Here is a 19,387-nt window from a genome sequence, read left to right as displayed (position 1 = left end):
CAGGCTGACAAGGGAAACCAGACATGACCGCAGTCACTCACAGATCAGGGAATACACTTCCCAACACAATCTGACAATAAGCTTCCTGGACTCGATAAATATAGCTGTCCAAAAGCCCTAAGGGCAGTTCCATACCCCAGTGATACCAAAGCCACACAAAGGACAGGTCAGATGGAGAGGCACCAGAATACCTCGGTTATAGGAGAGCAACAATTGGATTGAATTTATTGTCATGTGTACCAAGGCACAGTGAAAAGCTTTGCCTTGCAAGCAATGCAGTCAGATCACAGAGTTAAGTAGCATAGATAAGTGAATAATAGGTAAACAGCAGCAAAAACAAAAACACAGGTACAGGCGAATGTTAAGAGTTTGTGAGTCCATTCAATATTCTAACAACAGTCGGGTAGAAACTGTTTCCAAACTGGCTGGTGCGTGTGTTCAGGCTTCTGTACCTTCTCCCCGATGTAGAGGTTGGAGAAAAACATGGAAACACCACCTGACAGCCAAGTAAAGGGACATTCTCACCTACCCTCGAAGAGAGCTGGAATCTTCTGATCCCATTAAGAACTGATTGATGCTACCAGATACTTCATTGTATCTACTTTCAGGACATTCTTCAGATAATTTCTTTGCAATTATGACCATTGTAACTTGATTACTTGATGATCAAGACCATTGTATTTTCACTATATTTAATTAGCATAATTGTACTGTATTCTTATAAAAACTGGCTTGATTCTCATCTTGGGGAAGAGAGTTTTGGCTACCTGGACAGACTGTTAATAAAAAGTTTGTTAATTTCACTTCGATCTGCATTTTGTGATCTCTGCTTTATTGGGCTAATTTCTCCGACACCTTCATTGTGAAAGGATTCGAGTACAGGAGCAGGGAAGTCTTACTGCAGTTGTTCAGCTTCGATTAGACTACACCTGGAGTATTACTTGCAGTTTGGTCACCTTATCTGAGGAAGGATATTCTGGCTATAGAGAGAGTGCAATGAAGATTTATCAGACTGATTCCTGGGATATCAGGACTAATATATGAAAACAGATAGGATCAGTTAGGAATACTTTCATTGACATTAGAAGAATAAGGAGTGTAACCTCTAAAATTCTAACAGGACTAGACAGGGTAAATGCAGAAATTTGCTAGAACCAGGGGTCACAGTCTACTGATATGGTGTAGACAAAGACTGAGATGAGGTGAAATTTCTTCACCCGAAGAGTGAGATGAGGTGAAATTTCTTCACCCAAAGAGTGGTGAACATATGGAATCTCTGCCATGGAAAGCGGTTCAGGCCAAAACATTGAAAAAGCAGGAACAGGGTATTGAGTTGAATAATCAACCATCATTAAGAATGGCACAGTGGGGTCAAACGGCCAAATAGCTTATTGCTATTTTCCACGTTTCTATTTAGTCTGCAGTGGTTTGGGAAAGTGGCTCACATAAACATCACCAACGCAATTAGAGTGGGCAAGCTGATTTACATCCAAAGAACAAAGTTAAAAGAAAAGGCATTTCATTGTACACAATCCAAGCAATGTAACTGCTCAAACACAAAATCGAAATACTGTACTGAGGATGCTGGAAACCTGACAAAAACCAAACACACTGAAATTACTCAGCCGGGAGAAACAAACTTCAAGTTTATGATCTTTCACAATATCAAGAATGGATACTCAGTGTCATAATATCTTCAACTATTCAACACTGCAGACACTTCTAGATGGGTAAAAATGAAAACAGTATTTCACAGTTAACCAGCACTGTAGCAAGGGAACTAGACAGACCCCTATTCCTGACCAATTACAAACTCTTAAGATCATATGACAACCACGGCTCATGCGACTGAGTAAGATGTCTACGCATGGAAGAGGGTGGATGTTGTTAATTTTCTGGTTTTCCTTCTTCTGGGAAACCGTGTCATGGAAGACCGCCAGCAACGACACGGAGCCAGTACCGGTAGTCATTTGGCATGGCATGGGTAAGACGGCGGGGAAAACATTACCTCAAAGTAAACAGACTTTAGAAACGGAGTTAACCGGGGACTGACAGATCATGGGCGAATTCCTCGTTTGATCGTATGCTTGTGCATTTCATTTTGATTTTTGAACATGTTTACGGATTGTAAATTGTTGATTTAGAATCCACAAAACAGCAAAGTGCACTTAGTTTTGGCGTTATACGACCAGCCTGCAATGGTTAACATTTAAAAAAAATGTAAACCCTTAAACTTTCATTTATTTGAAGTGTCTTGTGAGGTTAAGACAACCAAATCCTATTACTATATAATCAGATATAGAACTGAAGTTGGACTTTGTTCAAGGCATAGCAGTAGCAATTAATCATGTTTTTGTCAAGAGTAAGCAAACGATTTTCTACAAAAGGTAGTGTATTTCTAACATTGAGTTATTATAATCAGTTTTACTTTTTGTTATATATTAACAGAATTGTTCAAAATTTAGTTTATTTGCATTTGAACCTGTATTGATCCCACCTGATGCTATTGTGGAACAATTTGGATCCCAGACTGAAATTTGGTATTATTGATCAAAATGTTTTGGTTTTGATGAAGTGGTCTCTTACTGAAACAAGTGTGCAATGTTGCATTTTTTTTCACAGTAAAAGAAGTTTATGAAGCAAAAGGAATGAAAATAAAATAGAATAAACTAGCCAGTTAACTTTGAAGAAACTTAAGTTTCGAAGTGTATGGTGTACACCACTATTCCCAAAAAATCTCTGTATGTTACCCAAAAAGCAAACGTGCATAGTACTCGCACTACAAAATTCTTTTTCTCTGACACCTCAATGTGCTTAATTTAACTTCCAATCCCATCTGGAAAATCTGACAGCTCCAGGAAGAAGCTATCATACAGCTGAGCTCAAACATTCTCAGCTTCAAATAATCTTTTCAGGATATTAACCAACAGTTCTGATCTGTTGATTTTAAGGTAATCTAATGTTAACAAGAGTATCTTCTCCTCTTCTCAGGAGCAGCTTTCTCCCTGTAAAAGTACAAAATTGAAATTAAAAGATCTCTCACTAAGCTGTAGGTGTTTCCCCAAGTTTAAAAACAGGTCCAAAAATTTTTAACAGAAACCTTGAGGTGCAATTGTTTACCTTGCAAGGTAAGCCCTATGTAATGTAAATAAAACTCAGTTCTGAAAACTGGCCCGCAATGATGTTTAATCACAATGGCTATAGAATCACTCATGTTAATTATTAATTCCTTCAGACATGGGAAAGCCTATACCCTTCTATATCACTACTTCAAAATACAAACTTACTACAAATATTATAAATGTATAAATCTCTCAGTCTGCATCAGGATTCTACCTTGACTAATAAACTTGCTGAAATAATCCTTACTACTAAAATTGTCAGTGTGTTCAATAGCAATAGTGATGTTTCAGTGTTCTGATTTCTATACAACTTGATTATTTTTAGGTGATAGCTGTTGTAAAGCATTTACCCTGAAATTTATTAAACTGGTGAAAGAAACTGTCCCAGGAAGTTATGTGTTATCCTTGAAAATTGGAAAAAGTGCTACTGAGGTAGGTCTTAATGAGGAATAATAAGGTAGAATGAAGCCAGGTATGATTATTGTGATGAGAAAGTTAAAATGCTGTGACTGAATTTATTGCTATCAAATGTACTTTGAATTATTTAAATGTGATTTAAAATGTGATCCTGGAGAAATCAGTTTGGTAACATGTTAAATAGCTTATTTTGGAGTGGTCAATTAAAAAACCGGTTTCTTAATTAGTTAGGAAGCTTTAATTGTGCTATACCACAAGTCATGGTTATAAATTATAACAAAGTAGAGTTCATATTTCCTATTTGCCTGGCACTTCCCAGTGGAAATGTTTGCATGGAATACATCTTATTAGGATTAACATAAAAAATGACTCAGCTGTGCTGTTAACCCCTCTTTGCTTCCTGATGAGTAGTGTGATTAAATTCCACACAGGCCATGCACAGGAAATGCATGCTTATAGTAACCACATTTGATGCTGTCAGAAAGAAAATCTGGAGGAAAGACAAATTATATAAAGAGGGTATATTAAAGTTTACATTGTGTTTTGATTTTTATAGTCTCTCAGGTATTTAGGAAGATCCAGCTTACCACTGATTTCTGCACCTATAATGTTTTCCCTCCCTGGAAATGCTGTCTATTAATAGTGTGGTTCCTTTGTACTGACAACTATATGCATCGTACCCAAGAGGATTTTGCAGGTTTTTCAAAAATAAGCAAACTCTATGATCTAGCCTTATCTACTGTTAGTGATACAACCTTACACACAAAATCTGTCTTTTTTTTTAAGGAAATTGAGAACAGTTACTTCATGAATGTAAATCACCAAGTTGAGATGGTATGTAACATATTGTCCAAGGATAATAAGCTACAAAATGGATACAATGCAATGGGCTTCTCTCAAGGAGGTCAGTTTATGTAAGTGTGAAGACCAATAGGGTTTACCTTCTGAGGGAGCCCTGCACTTATGAAGCACTTTTTAAATCTTCAGGACATTACAAAACACTTCACTACCAATGATCTTTTTTCAATTAAAAAAAATTGCCTGATTTTCCATTTGTTATAGAAGAGCTGTGGCACAGAGATGTCCTTCTCCTGCAATGAAAAACCTCATCACATTTGGAGCCCAACATCAAGGTAATGTTTTCTAGTTTGGTTTGCTCCATTTAAATGCATAACTTTCAAAGGCTGAAACCTTTGTTTACTGCAATTGTATGACAAACCTGCTGTAAAAATGAGCAACTGTTCCATAATTACTACCTGTGAAGATGGTAATGTTGAGATCATATGATCAAAGGACTATTTAAGGTAGAATGTCATTACATCACAGCCTCGTATTGAAGTATCTGTTATAACATTCCAGTGCTTCACCCTTTCTAAAGTTTCAACTGAAACTACCTTCTCAGTTAACTACCCTTCAATAGAGTTGATCATTAACATAGAACATAAAAGATTTGCTCCTTTTTGTTACTGACAAATGCAAAAATCAGCCTGCTAACTACACCTAAAACTGAACTGTCCTGAGGCAGACATGAAAAGTGGGTGCCATTTTAATTAGGTCCATGATGATCAGCTATCACACTAAAGCAATGTGTGTTCTTATTGAGCATTTATTTGGCCCAGTTTGGATATAAAAATCAACTGTCATCACCACCTATTCCTACTGACGATGGTAATTGGCTCACTGGTGTCGGGGCTTATGCCCAAAACGTCGATTCTCCTTCTCCTTGGATGCTGCCTGACCTGCTGTGCTTTTCCAGCAACACATGTTTAATCACTGGTGTCCTTGTTTCCTCTCAGAGACCATTTAAAATATAAAGTGTAGCTGGAATCTTTCCTGTTCACTAAACATTAGAATCAGTTATGCAATACCAGAATGCTGGTGAAATTAGACAGAAACTCTTAAAATAACATAAGTATCTCGCGGTTTCTAAAATCAAGGGGCATGGATAGCGTGAATAGCTAAGTCTTTTTCCAAGGGTAGGGGAGTCCAAAACAAGGAGGCATAGGTTTATGATGAGAGAGGAAAGATTTAAAAGGGGCATCTTTTTCATGCAAAGGTTGGTGCTTATATGGAACAAGTTGGCCGAGAAAGTGATGGAAGCAGGTACAATTGCCCCATTTAAGGGGCATCTTGTTGGGTACATGAACAAGAAGGCTTTAGAGGGATATGGGCCAAATGCTGGCAAATGGGACTGGATCAGTTTAGGATTTGTGGTTGGTGTGTACTGAAGTGTCTGTTTCCGTGTTGTATGACTCTGACTCTTTGGAAGCTGAACATATCTAGCATCATCTGTTCTCCCCAGCTACCCACAAGAAAATATCAACCACTTTCTGGCTGCATTCCCCACATTGTTTTCTCTCTTGTGGCTTCTTCCTTTCCTCCCCATTTCAGTGTCACCTCTCCCCTGATGTGCCATTTCTCGGTGGATTGCAAAGTTTAAAACCAAACTTGTTCTCTTTAACTAATTTATTATGAGTGGGTGTACAAGTTGTCTTTGAGACAGCTTGGGATAAATCCCACTGAATACTCCATGATACGCTGTATGGACTTAGCCTGAGTTCTAGTCAAAATTGGTGGTATAGTGGGCAATGAAGAAGGTTATCTAAGATTACAAAGACAATCTTGATTGATTGGTTCAATGGATTGAGGAGTGGCAGATGGAGTTTAATTTGGATAAGTGCAAAGTATTGCATTTTTTTTAAAGCAAACAAGGGCAGGACCTATACAATTAAAAGTATGGCTTGGGTGTTGCGGAACAGAGACACCTAGGGGTTCAGTTACCTAAATCTTTGAAGTTTGTCATATAATCACAGGCAAACTTGTCTTCATTGCTCAGACTTTTGAGTATAGGAGTTGGGATGTCATGTTGAAGTTGTACAGGATGTTGGTGAGGCCATTCCTGGAGTACTATGTCCAGTTCTGGTCACCCATTTATAGGAAGAATGTTATGTAGCAGGAGAAGGTTCAGAAAAGATTTACCAGGATGTTGCTGGGGATAGAAGGTTTGACTTATAAGGAGAAGCTGGATAGCTGAGACTTTTCACTGGAGTGTAGGAGACTGAGGGGTGACCATTATAGAGGGTTTAAAATCATGAGGCCATTGAATCACACCCATTCAATCTAGATGGAGACAGCTTTGCTGTTGAAGCCCACAAAAGTGTTGGAAAATAGTGTCAGAAAAGTCAATAGTCATCTGCACTCTGCAAAAATAAAGGATACTTCTCTCTGGTACCTCCCATTCACAAAGCCGTCATTCAGTTTAGCTCTGCTACTGGAAACACTCTCATAAAGCATCCTAGCTTGCAAGCCTCACTCAAGGTCTCAATTTTCACCTTCCCTCTTGTCCAGAAATAGAAAAATTAATCAATTTTGCTTCAGCTCTCTACCAATATCCATTACATGCCCACAGACTCCACAGTTAATTCTAATACTTCTGGAGTACTGTGTCCAGTTCTGGTAAACTTGTAATAGAAGGATATTAATAAGCTGGAGAGGGTTCGGAGATTTACCAGAATGTTGCTGGGAATGGAGAATTTGAGTTGTAAGGAGAGGCTGGATAGGCTGGGACTTTTTTCACTGTGACATAGGAGTTGAGGGGTGATCTTTTATAGAGGTTTTAAAATCATGAGGGGTATAAGGTGAATGGCAGGTGTCTTTTCCCTAAGGTGGGGGATTTCAAGACTAGGGGGCATTTCTTTAAGGTAGGAAGCGAAAGATTTAAAAAAAGACACAGGGGCAACCATTTTTAAGAGAGTGGTTTGTGTGTGGAATGAAGTTCTGGAGGAGGTGATGGATGCAGGTACAGTTAGAACATTTAAATGACATTTGGATATGTACATGAATAAAATGTTTGGAGGGATATAGGCCAAGTGCAGACAAGTGGGACTAGTTTAATTTGGGATTATGGTCAGCATGACTAGTTGGATGAAAGGGGCTGTTTCTGTGCTCTATGACTCTAGCCTTTTTTTTCAAAAAATTGTTATTTCAGGTCTTTCCTTCAGACTAGTTTCTGACTATTTCTTTGTCACATTGCTGCCCCATTAGGTGTGTATGGTTTACCACACTGTCCTGGAGAGAGTTCCCACATATGCAACTGGATAAGAAAGATGTTAAATTTGGGTGCTTACAGTAGTCCAATTCAACAGCAGTAAGTATTACCAGTACTGAGACAAATTAAGATACCATTGAATCTTGTTCATTTCATGAATTGTCCAAATCTCTAGTGAAATATGAATAGGTTGCTCAGTGTCATGTATTGTCCAGTTATAAGAATGAAATAATAAAAGCCACATCCTGCTAAGGGGAATAATTGAAATAACTATCATAACATCTTACTTTGGTTTCTATATACAAGTTGTTCTGCTATAATGCGTGTTTTGTTCATGTGAATTCACTATGACTTGATGAATTGGGCACACTGTTTCTATAGTACGAACATCTAAACTGTGTACTGGTTATAACACAATTCTGACCCCATTAGTTTAAATGGTGCTGCTGTTATGTGATTTTCTTATAACACGGGATTGTATGAGAATGGAACAGTTATAACAACTGACTGTAATAATTTCAGGAAGGAACATTGTGGTTGCTAACTAGTGTATTTGAACTGACTGCTGTAATGGTTGGGGAAATAGAGCTGACATGATGCACATTAACTCAAAGGCCTTTGATCGTATATTTCTGTAAAGCATTTGGAGAAGATTGAGAATTTGATTTTGAAGTTTGGGGAGTCTGAGGAGGAAATCTGTTTTTTACAAACTGATCAGAGAGGAGGTAATAGGTGAGAGCAGTTTCTCAAAATAATTAAACTTAGCAGTGCCCCCCCATAAGGTTTTATCCTAAAACTACTTCTATTTGCATGTATCAATGATAGATCTAGTTTAAACTTGAAGATATTAAATTATGAGACATAGTAAAAACATAAAGACACAAAACTGCATGTAGCAAATGGAATTTGATGCACTAAGTGTAAGGTGATACTTTGTTTTAAAAAGATTATAATTTGCATGGAAGAAAAGTGATGGGGGATTGAAGATGTTTGCAGGTTGTGTTTCACATGACAGCCAAATTTTTTTTAATAGAACTGGAGGTCTTATGTAATTCTTTTGCCATAATACCTGAAAGTTGAGACCATTAATGAATCTTTTAAAAAAAAAGCTTTGGCACATCACTGTCCAGTTTTGGGCTCCACACTGAGGCAGAGAAAAGGTACAGTGCAGATTCGGGAAGGAGTTGTCTGATATGAGAAAAAACAGGATTGAAAGGTGAGTTGGAAAAAATGGTTGTTTCATTAAAGCAGTCATGATTTGGAGGTGTTGGTGTTGGACTGTGGTGTACAAATTTAAAAATCACACAACACCACCAGGTTATAGTCCAACAGGTTTATTTGGAAGCACTAATCTTCGGAGCTTTGATTAGATTAGATTAGATTACTTACTTACATTAGATTAGATTACTTAAGGTTATAAATTTTCAGGGCTCTGTTCCTTCATCAGGTGGTGGTGGAGAATATAAGATTGTAAGACAGAATTGAGAGCAAAAGTTTACAGTGTAATGTAACTGAAATTATATATTGAAAAAGACCTGGATTGTTTGTTAGGTCTCTCATCTTTTAGAATGACCATGTTGGTTTCAGTTCTTTCATATGTAACTTTTAAAAAAACACTTTGCGATTTACATATAAAAAGAACTGAAATCAACATGGTCATTCTAAAAGATAAGAGACTTAACAAACACTCCAGGTCTTTTTCAATATACAATTTCAATTACATTACTCTGTAAACTTTTGCTCTCAATTCTGTGTTTTACAATCTTATAGTCCACCACCACCTGATGAAGGAACAGAGCCCTGAAAATTTATAACCTGGTGTTGTGTGATCATTGAGATGAAAACTTTACAACAAGGATTGTTAACTGAGGGTGCCTGAGTGCATGTAAAGTCGAACGTTAGCAAGGAATCTCTTCAGTGAGATGGGTTGTGAAGTGCATTATTTGGATTAGTGATTAGCTAATTTCATGAGTGGTCGAAAATAGAGATATGGGGACAGGATGGGGAGTGGATTTGGGAGTCTTATTGAAGTGGAGAAAAAAAAATCAGTGCAAACTATGTGGGCAAATAGCCTGCTATAATTAAATGTAAAGTCTTTAAAAACACATTTAACATTTTTGTTTGAGATGTTAAAAACCCTACACTTAGGTGCTTAAGTGGAACTTGCTGTATGCTTTTGACTTCCTTTAAACTTTCAAGTTCAATTTAGATTTTGCCCAGGACTTTCTAAAGAAAGTACAGAAGAACAACTACAGAAGAGTACTTGGGACTACGTTATGGCCACAAAATCAGAGACATGAGTTTCACAGGGGCAGGAATGGTTGCTAAATGTTCTAGGGTTTAGATCATTTAGAAAGAACAAGGAGGGTGAAAAAAAAGAGGAGGAGGTATAGCATTGCTAATCAGAGAGTGCATCACAGCTACAGAATAAAGGTTGTTGAGGAAGGACTATCTGCTGAGTCAGTATAGGTGGAAGTTAGGAACAGCAAGGGAGCAGCCACCTCAATGGCGGGGTTTCTACAGACCCCCTAATAGCAATAGGGGGATTGAAGAACTCACAAGCCAGCAGATTTAGGAAAACTGCAGATGTAGCAGGGTTGTTGTTATGGGTGACTTCAACTTTCCCAATATTGACTGGAAACTTCTTAGTGTAGATGGTTTGGATGGAGCCATTTTTTGTCAGGTGTGTTCAGGAGGGTTTCCTTACTTAGTATGTAGACAGGCCAACGAGGGGAGAGGCCATATTGGATTTGGTGCTTGGCAATGAGCCAGGACAGGTATCAGATCTCGTGGTGGGAGAACAGTTTGGTGAGAGTGACCACAACTGCCTCACATTTACGTTAGCCTTGGAGAGGGAAAGGAGCAGTTACTAAGGGAAGATATTTAATTGGGGAAAAGGAAATTATGATGCTATCAGACATGAGTTGGGAAGTACAGCTTGGGAGCAATTGTTGCACAGAAAGGGCACAAGAGACATGTGGAGACTGTTTAAGGAGCAGTTGTTGCAAGTGATGCACAAATTTGTTCCTCTGAGACAGGTAAAAAGGGGTAAGTTTTTAAGGAACTTTGGATGATGAGAATAGAGGAGCTTCTCATCAAAAGGAAGAAGGCAGCTTAGGTAAGGTGGAGGAAGCAAGGATCTAATAAAGCTTTAGAGGATTACAGGCTTACTAGAAAGGAGCTCCAGAAATGGACTGAGGTGAGCCAGGAGGGGGCACGAAAAAGGCTTGGCAGAAAGGATTACGGAGAACCCAAAGGCATTTTACTCATAGGTGAGGAATAAGAAAATGATCAGGGAGAAAGTAGGACCAGTCAGGGATAACATAGGGAACTAGTGCGCGGAGTCTGAGCAGATAGGGGAAGCCCTAAATGAGTCTTTTGCTTTGGTTTTCACTAAGGAAAGGGACCTTGTTGTGAATGAGAACTTTGAGGAGCTGGGAAACAGGCTTGAACAGATCATGATTGATGAAGTTGATGTGCTGGAAAGTTTGCTAAATATTAAGATTGAGAAGTCTCCAAGGCCAGACCAAATTTATCGTAGGTTGCTCTGGGAAGCAAGAAAGGTTGCTAAGTTGCTGGCGAAGATCTTTGTTTCCTCACTCTCCACAGGAGTCATACCAGAGGATTGGAAGGAGGTGAATGTTGTTCCTCTTTTCAAAAAAAGGGAATAGGGAAAACCCTGGCAATTACAGACCAGTCAGTCTTATGTCTGTGGTCAGCAAGGTTTTGGAACGAATTCTGAGGGATAGGATTTATGACTATTTGGAAAAGCATAGCATGATTAAAGGCAGTCAGCATGGTTTTGTGAGGGACAGGTTGTGCCTCACAAATCGTATTGAATTCTTTGAGGAGGTGACGAGACAGGGTGAGCAGTGGATGTTGTGTATGTGGACTTCAGCAAGGCATTTGATAAAGTTCCCCATGGGAGGTCATTCATAAGTTCAGGAGGTATGGGATACAGGGAGCTTTGGCTGTCTGGATTCAGAATTGGTTGGCTGACAGAAGGCAGAGAATGGTTGTAGATGGAAAGTATTCTGCCTGGAGGTCAGTGGTGAGTAGTGTCCCGCAGGGCTCTGTTCTTGGGCCTCAGCTCTTTGTAGTTTTTACAAATGACTTGGATGAGAAGGTTGAGGGGTGGGTTTGTAAATTTGCAGATGACACAAAGGTTGGAGGTGTTGTCGATAACATCGAGGGCTATTGCAGGCTGCAGCGCGACATAGACAGGATGCAGAGCTGGGCTGAGAAATAACAGATGGAGTTCAACCTAAATAAATGCGAAGTGATGCAGTTTGGAAGGTCGTGAATGCTGAATATAGGATTAAAGACAGGACTCTTAACAATGTGGAGGAACAGCGGGATCTTGGTGTTCAAGTGCATAGATCCCTCAAAGTTGCCACCCAAGTGGATAGGGTTGTTAAGAAAGCATATGGTGTTTTGGTTTTCATTAACAGGGGGATCGAGTTTAAGAGCTGCGAGGTTTTGCTGCAGCTCTGCAAGACCCTGGTGAGACCATACTTGGAATATTGTGTCCAGTTCTGGTCACCCTACTATAGGAAAAATACGGAGGCTTTGGAGAGGGTGCAAAGAAGGTTTACCAGGCTGCTGCCTGGACTAGCGGGCTTATCTTATGAAGAGAGATTGACTAAGCTTGGACTTTTCTCTCTGGAGAGAAGGAGGAAGAGAGGTGACCTGATCGAGGTATACAAGGTAATGAGAGGCATGGGTAGAGTCAATAGCCAGAGACCTTTCCCCACGGCAGGATTGACTGGCACAAGGGGTCTTTGTTTTAAGATATTAGGAGAAAGGTATAGAGGAGACATCAGAGAAAGGTTCTTTATGCAGAGAGATGTGAATGCATGGAATGCATTGCCCACGGTGGTGGTGGAAGCAGAATCATTAGGGACATTTAAGCGACTGCTGGACATGCACATGGACAGCAGTGAATTGAGGGGTGCCAAGGTTATTTTAGATTAGGAATAATCCTCAGCACAACATCGTGGGCTGAAGGGCCTGTTCTGTACTGTACTTTTCTATGTTCTAAGAGAGCATTAGATGATCTTATTACAAAATGTAATTTCACTTTGGGAAGTTGGGGAGGAAGGCAAGTGACCAGATCAGTAAATGGAGAGTTGTCTTTTTTTGTAGTTTTTAAATTCTTAATGGAATACTTTGGTTTAACTCCTGTGTCACAATGTTTTGTGATCCACAACAGCATCAACATGCGTAAACTCATTTCAGATTTTATTTTTGTTCAACAAACACACTTTGTAAATACAAACCAAATTTAATCACTTTGAATATATAGATGCCAAAGGGGTGAGTTAATCTTGTTTATTGTTATTGAAACATAATGATTACTGGAGAATTAGATTAGCACAAAAGCAATCTGCTTGGTTTTTGCATTATGAATCTGAATGTGAAATTGAATTGAGGAAGCTTGCATTTTCTACTCCGGTGCTCTCAAAGGTTCTCAAATCTGTTGTAAACATTTGACTGTCTGTATACTAAACAATTCCCATTTTGAACAACCTCAAGGTTTGCCTTGGCATGGGGAGGAAGCAGTGTCACCCACATTTTTGTAATAATGAACGTGGTACCCACCTTGTCCTCTATAAACTTGCCACATTGTGCCTGGTTGACTACTGTGCTCTTTCTTTGTGATTTCTCCAATGAGGTCCATTCATGACATTAACCTCTCAGTCTTCCACCCTCAGTTGCCTTAACCTAACCATAAGAGTTGTAGTGCATTTTAAACAAGTCATTTTTGTAGCTGTTTAAGGCGATCAATTAATTTCACTTATTTATTGTTTTCATGTTAGCTTGGTACAGGCAGAGTACTGGCATGATCCCTTGAATGAAGATCTGTACAGGAACAACAGCATTTTCTTGGCAGAAATTAATCAAGAAAGGGTAGGTACTCCTTGAGCTTAGTGGCTTTAATTTGTGGGAAGTTGTAGGTTGTGAACTCTATCCATCACATGCCAGATAAACATCAAGAATCCAGCCTTCTATGCCACCATCACACCAAACACCATATCCTTTTTGAAAATATAACTTACTGTCTTTCTTTCTTTCTTTCTGTATTCTTCTGTCTTTATCCTTGGTTATCACTTTTGCTGTTTGTTTGTTTTATGGAACAGATTTGTTCTATAATGTAGAACTGTAGTTTCAGTAAAGGTATTACATTCACCATCTTCTTCTGATCTATTAGATTGGAAGATCGGTAATGTAACATATTTACTTAAAAGGGAGGAAGAAGAAAGCAGGAAACACAGGCCAGTTAGCTTAACAGCTAACATTTTCCCTATGACTAATTATAACAGGGTAATGGGATAGGTTCAAAGTGTATTAAATAATTATTATGATATAAATATTGTACAGGGTTACAATTAAAAGATTAGTTAAAATGCTCAGCCAATGCAGACATGATGGGCTAAATAGTCTCCTACATTGTGAAGTTCAAAATAATCAGCGTTAACATGGTTTTGTAAAAGGGAAATCATATTTGACCAATCAATTGGAGCTCTTCAAGGAAGTAACACATACTGTGGAAAAGGGAACCAGTAGAGGAACTGTACTTAGATTTTCAGAAGGCATTTGATAAAATGTCCAGTCAAAGCTTTATTGAGAAAAATAGGGGGTAGTGTGGATATAAGATTGACTGACTGACTGACTGACTGACTGACTAACAGGAAGCAGAATAAGGATAATTATTTTCAGGTGACAAACTGTAACAAATGCTGCATCACAGGATTGGTGCTGAGACCCCAAATGTTCATAATTTATATACGTGGCTTAGCTGAAGGGATTGATGGTAGGGTAACCAAATTTACTAATGACACGTAGGTAGGAAAGTTAAGTTGTGAAGAAGATATATAAATAACTTACATGTGTGAGCAAAGATGTGACAAGTGGAATATAATATAGGAAAACATCAAATTGACCAAATTAGCAGAAGAATAAAAATTAAGCTTATTGTCTAAATGGTGAGAGATTACAGCTCAGATATACAGGGATCTAGTGTCCTAGTGCATGTACACAATGTTAGTATGTATTTACAGCTAGTAATTAGGAAAATTAAAAGAATACTAGAATTGATTGCAAGGGGAATTGAGTACAAAAATATGAAGGATGTAAATCTACTAGAGGCAGTTTAGAAAAGGTTTACCAGGCTGGAATGAGAGGACTTTCTTATGAAGAAAGATTGGACTGGATAAGTTTATATCTGCTGAATTTATAAGATAAAAGTGACTTGGTTGAAATGGACCACCCCCTGAGGAGTATCAACAGGATGGATGTGGAGAGGATGTTTCTTAGGGGAGAAGTTAGAATTAGAGGTCACTGTTCAAAAATCAAGGGTTGCATATTTTTTTTTAAAAAAAGATGAAGTCATTGTTTTTTGCTGGGTCAAGAGTCTTTGGAACATGCTTCCTGAAAAGGTGGTGGAAACAAAGTCACTGAATAAGTGTTATGAAGATATAGGTATACCTTTTAAGAGAGTGAAGGACTTGGCAAGTACACAGAGTGCTGGAGAATTTACAAAGTAACATTTGATTGAGTAAACAGCATTCGCTGAGTTGCTATGAGACAAAAACACAAATTCGAATTTGGCCAATCAGTTTAAATTATACCCCCCAAAAAAATTAAACTCCAATCCAATTTGAATTGAGTATATTGACAATCTTAAAAGCCAATGACACAATCCGATGCTTTGGGGGTGTAAGACCAGGGAAAACTGAACAGTTGAGACGAGAACTGCCAAGCCCAGCATATAAACAGACTGCTTGAAAAATAGTCTCTCTTAAAAGTACCTTTTCGATCAGTAACCTGTGATGCAGAAATTCCTATGAAAAAGAGAAGACACAGGAAGATCTGAATAGAAGCACAAAAGCTGTCTGGTTTTGAGATAAGAAGTGTGATTTTGTAAATCTTAATTGGGAGTTTTATCGGACTAGTATTATAGAAGGAAAGGTAAAAGATAGGTTAGACTCAGGCATGATAAGCTGTTGTTAGTTAATTATTCTCTGTTATACTTTGAGAAATAAATTTGTTAATTTTTACTTTAAATAGTTCTTAGCCATTTGAATTTTACAGTTTACTGCACAGGATAAATCTTTTCTCTTTTGCTGGTTTTAAATTTAGCAGGCGGGTTTACCCCATGTTGTAACATAAGACACTGGTAGACTCTTGCTAAACAAGGGGTGAAAGGTAGGTGGGAATGTGGATTTGAGGTTCCAATCTGATCAGCTATGATCTTATTGAATGGCAGACAGACTTGGGACTGAATGGCCTACTCTGAACTGGTATGGTTGTACATAATTGGTGCAAAAAAATTAAAATAGCATATTTAAGTCTGGATTTTAAAATGCTAATTTTGAGTGGGATTTCAATACCTATCTCTCTTCTATTACAGAGAATCAATGAAAGTTACAAGGAGAATCTGATGAAACTAAATAAGTTTGTAATGGTGAAATTCTTGAAGGATTTAACGGTTGACCCAGTTGATTCAGAGGTGAGAATGGATGTTTTCACTCTTCTAATTTTAATGCTGCTATGAATATGTTTGCAGCTGTGTCTGTTGTTCTATAAATATCAATCATCAGAATGTTTGGACTATTTTTGCATCTATTTCCTGCCTGCTTTTTGTTTTAGCAGGTTGCAGGCAGTTTCTAAACGTGAGGAGAATGTTTAATTAACTCCAGTAGTCATTAGTTGGTGCATTCCCACTGGGAGAAAGTGAGGACAGCAGATGCTGGAGATCAGAGTCGAGAGTGTGATGCTGGAAAAGCACAGCAGGCTAGGCAGTATCTGAGGAGCAGATGAATTGACGTTTCGGGCATAAGCCCTTCATCAGGAATGAGGCTTGTGGGCCAGGGGGAGCTGAGAGATAAATGGGGTGGGGTGGGAGGGGGCTGAGGGGAAGGTAACAGAGTGCAATAGGTAAATGAAGGTGTTGGAGAGGAGGGTGGAGTGGATAGATGGGAAAGACATTGGACAGATCAAGAGGGCGGTGCCGAGTTGGAGGCTTGGGACTGGGATAAGGTTGGGGAGGGGAAGGGAAAAGGAGAAACTGGTGAAAACCATACTAATCCCATGTGGTTGCAGGGTCCCAAGGCGGAAGATGAGACGTTCTTTCTCCAGGCATCAGGTGGTTAGGGTTTGACAATGGAGGCGGCTCAGGACCCACATACCCACATCACCCTTAACAACTCCTTCCAATCCTCCAAACCAAAGGGGTAGCCATTGGCACCCGCATGGGCCCCAGCAATGCCCGCCTCTTTGTCAGATACATGGAACAGTCCATCTTCCACAGCTACAACGGCATTGTCCCCCAGACTTCACCTCAAATTCACCTGGACCATCTCAGACACCTCCCTCCCCTTCCTGGACCACCCCATTGCCATCTTCAGCGACCAACTAACCACAGACATCTACTGCAAATCCACCGACTCCCACAGCTACCTGGACTATACCTCCTCCCACCCTGCCTCCTGTAAAAATGCCATCCCTTATTCCCAATTCCTCTGCTCCCCCCACATCTGTTTCCAGGATGACCAATTCCATCATAGAAAGATGGCCGCCTTCTTCAAAGACCGTAATTTCCCTTCCCACATGGTCGACGTTGCCCTCCAGTGCAGCTCCTCCACTTCCCACACCTCCGCCCTGGAACCCCACCACTCCCAACGCAACAAGGACAGACCACCTGACATCTGGAAGAAGAATGCCTCATCTTCTGCCTTGGGACCCTGCAACCACATGGGATTAATGTGGATTTCACCTGTTTCCCCATTTCCCCTCTCCCCACCTTATCCCAGTCCCAAGCCTCCCACCGCCCTCTTGATCTGTCCATTGTCTTTTCCATTTATTCGCTCCACCTTCCTGTCCGGCCTATCAACCCCCCTCATTTATCTCTCAGCCCCCTGGCCCACCAGCCTCATCCCTGATGAAGGGCTTATGTCCGAAACGCGATTCCTCTGCTCCTTGGATGCTGCCTGGCTTGGTGCGCTTTTCCAGCAGCACACATTTGACCATATTCCCACTGGCCCCTCCTCTAACATTTTTCCTAAACTACACTTTATAGAAATTACAACACGAAAATAAGCTGTGTCTCGACCTATCGACCCACAAAAGCAGTAGTTTCATTTCTTTATCATCTTTTGAAATATTTTACATGCCCTTTCCATCTTTGATTCCAATAATTGTGCAGCTCATAGACTTTGCTAAGTGAAGGCCATCTATTCAGCAGTCCTATTGTTACCTCCCCTTGATCACGTAGCCCTGTATGACATTTTTCTCTTCAATCTCTTTTTCATGCTTTGTCTAATAAATACTATCCTGCTCCCTTGACCGTCTTTACAGTAAATTGCTGAACATTCAACTTCCTTTCCTTGTTTCTGTGCTGGGTGATTTAGTTAATGATTTACCTATCAGGTACTGTCATCCTCTGTTCAAAGACTCCTATAACTCATCCCTCATTTTAAATGAATACTTTTTGAAGGCTCAGCATCTCAGTCTCTCCAATCCAAGGTAATTGAACATGTTCTTATCTGTACCCATTTTTACATAAACCCTCTGAATCCCTCCCTCAACCAAGAGATCTCCATGAAATGACCTGAAAAAAAATTACACGCTCTTACTACATTCTACTGTTATGTATCTGCTTGTAGCTCAAGTATGTATTTCTCCCCACTTCTGCATGATTCTCTCATGAATGCCCCTAGAATCTGTTCTTGGCTCATTATTTATTGCATTTCAGTGACATTCTATTCTTGCAAGCCTACGTTAGTTCCTAGCTGGAAATGTGTTGCTGGAAAAGCGCAGCAGGTCAGGCAGCATCCAAGGAGCAGGAGAATCGATGTTTTGGGCATGAGCCCTTCTTCAGGGTTCATGCCCGAAACATCAATTCTCTTGCTCCTTGGATGCTGCCTGACCTGCTGCGCTTTTCCAGCAACACATTTCCAGTTCTGATCTCCAGCATCTGCAGTCCTCACTTTCTCCTACATTAGTCCCTAGTCCACAATGCCTCAAATTTAATATTCTGTTCCTTGTTCTTAAATTCTTCTGTGGCTTTGCTTATTAATTTTGTGACCAGCAAACTCTTCCACTGATTATGGTATCTTCTACGTCTCATTCGTGATAGCATTGGTAACTGTAACTCTGCTATAACTAAGCCCCCAAACTGCACATGTCCACACCGAAACTGCCACCAATTAACTCTGGTGTCTGATGCAGATTAATGGCATCGATGTGGGCTTAATTCCTGTACTGGCTGAGATCACTATGGGACCCTACATCTTCAACCTCCCCTTTCTTCTGAGGTGTGGTGACCCTCTGGTTAATCTGACTAAGCTTTTCTGAGAGGGCAGGCTACGGTCTTTTGGGACGATGATGACTGTCTTTTTCTATCTCAGCTGGATTCCCCTTAGAATCATAGAGATGTACAGCACGGAAACAGACCCTTCGGTCCAACCCATCCATGCTGATCAGATATCCCAACCCAATCTAGTCCCATCTGCCAGCACCCAGCCCATATCCCTCCAAACCCTTCCTATTCATTTACGCATCCAAATGCCTTTTAAATGTTGCAATTGTACCAGCTTCCACCACTTCCTCTGGCAGCTCATTCCATACACATACCACCCTCTGTGTGAAACAGTTAACCCTCTCACTCTAAACCTATGCCCTCTAGTTCTGGACTCCCCAGGGAAAAGACTTTGCCTATTTACACTATCCATGCCCCTCATAATTTTGTAAACCTCAATAAGGTCACCCCTTAGCCTCTGACACTCCAGGGAAAACA

General features: G+C 39.8%; 1 protein-coding gene across 2 annotated transcripts in view; it reads left to right on the top strand.

The window, feature by feature from the left end:
- Positions 1 to 1,820: 1,820 nt before the first annotated feature.
- Positions 1,821 to 19,387, top strand: part of LOC122563681 (palmitoyl-protein thioesterase 1-like) — a 24,930-nt gene continuing 7,363 nt past the window's right edge. Inside the window, exons 1-7 of one of the 2 annotated variants that reach the window (XM_043717737.1) lie at positions 1,821 to 1,984; positions 3,448 to 3,554; positions 4,326 to 4,453; positions 4,602 to 4,672; positions 7,584 to 7,686; positions 13,407 to 13,497; positions 16,001 to 16,099. In XM_043717737.1, the coding sequence (XP_043573672.1) occupies positions 1,843 to 1,984; positions 3,448 to 3,554; positions 4,326 to 4,453; positions 4,602 to 4,672; positions 7,584 to 7,686; positions 13,407 to 13,497; positions 16,001 to 16,099 (741 nt within the window). In that variant the 5' untranslated portion in view covers positions 1,821 to 1,842. The remainder of the gene's footprint in view (positions 1,985 to 3,447; positions 3,555 to 4,325; positions 4,454 to 4,601; positions 4,673 to 7,583; positions 7,687 to 13,406; positions 13,498 to 16,000; positions 16,100 to 19,387) is intronic. The other variant, XM_043717738.1, reaches the window with a different exon arrangement.

The sequence above is a fragment of the Chiloscyllium plagiosum genome, chromosome 27 (assembly GCF_004010195.1).
Source record: "Chiloscyllium plagiosum isolate BGI_BamShark_2017 chromosome 27, ASM401019v2, whole genome shotgun sequence".
In the NCBI taxonomy this organism is placed as follows: domain Eukaryota; kingdom Metazoa; phylum Chordata; class Chondrichthyes; order Orectolobiformes; family Hemiscylliidae; genus Chiloscyllium; species Chiloscyllium plagiosum.
The sequence above is the reverse complement of the archived record's forward strand: the minus strand, read 5'-3'. Positions and strand labels throughout refer to the sequence as shown.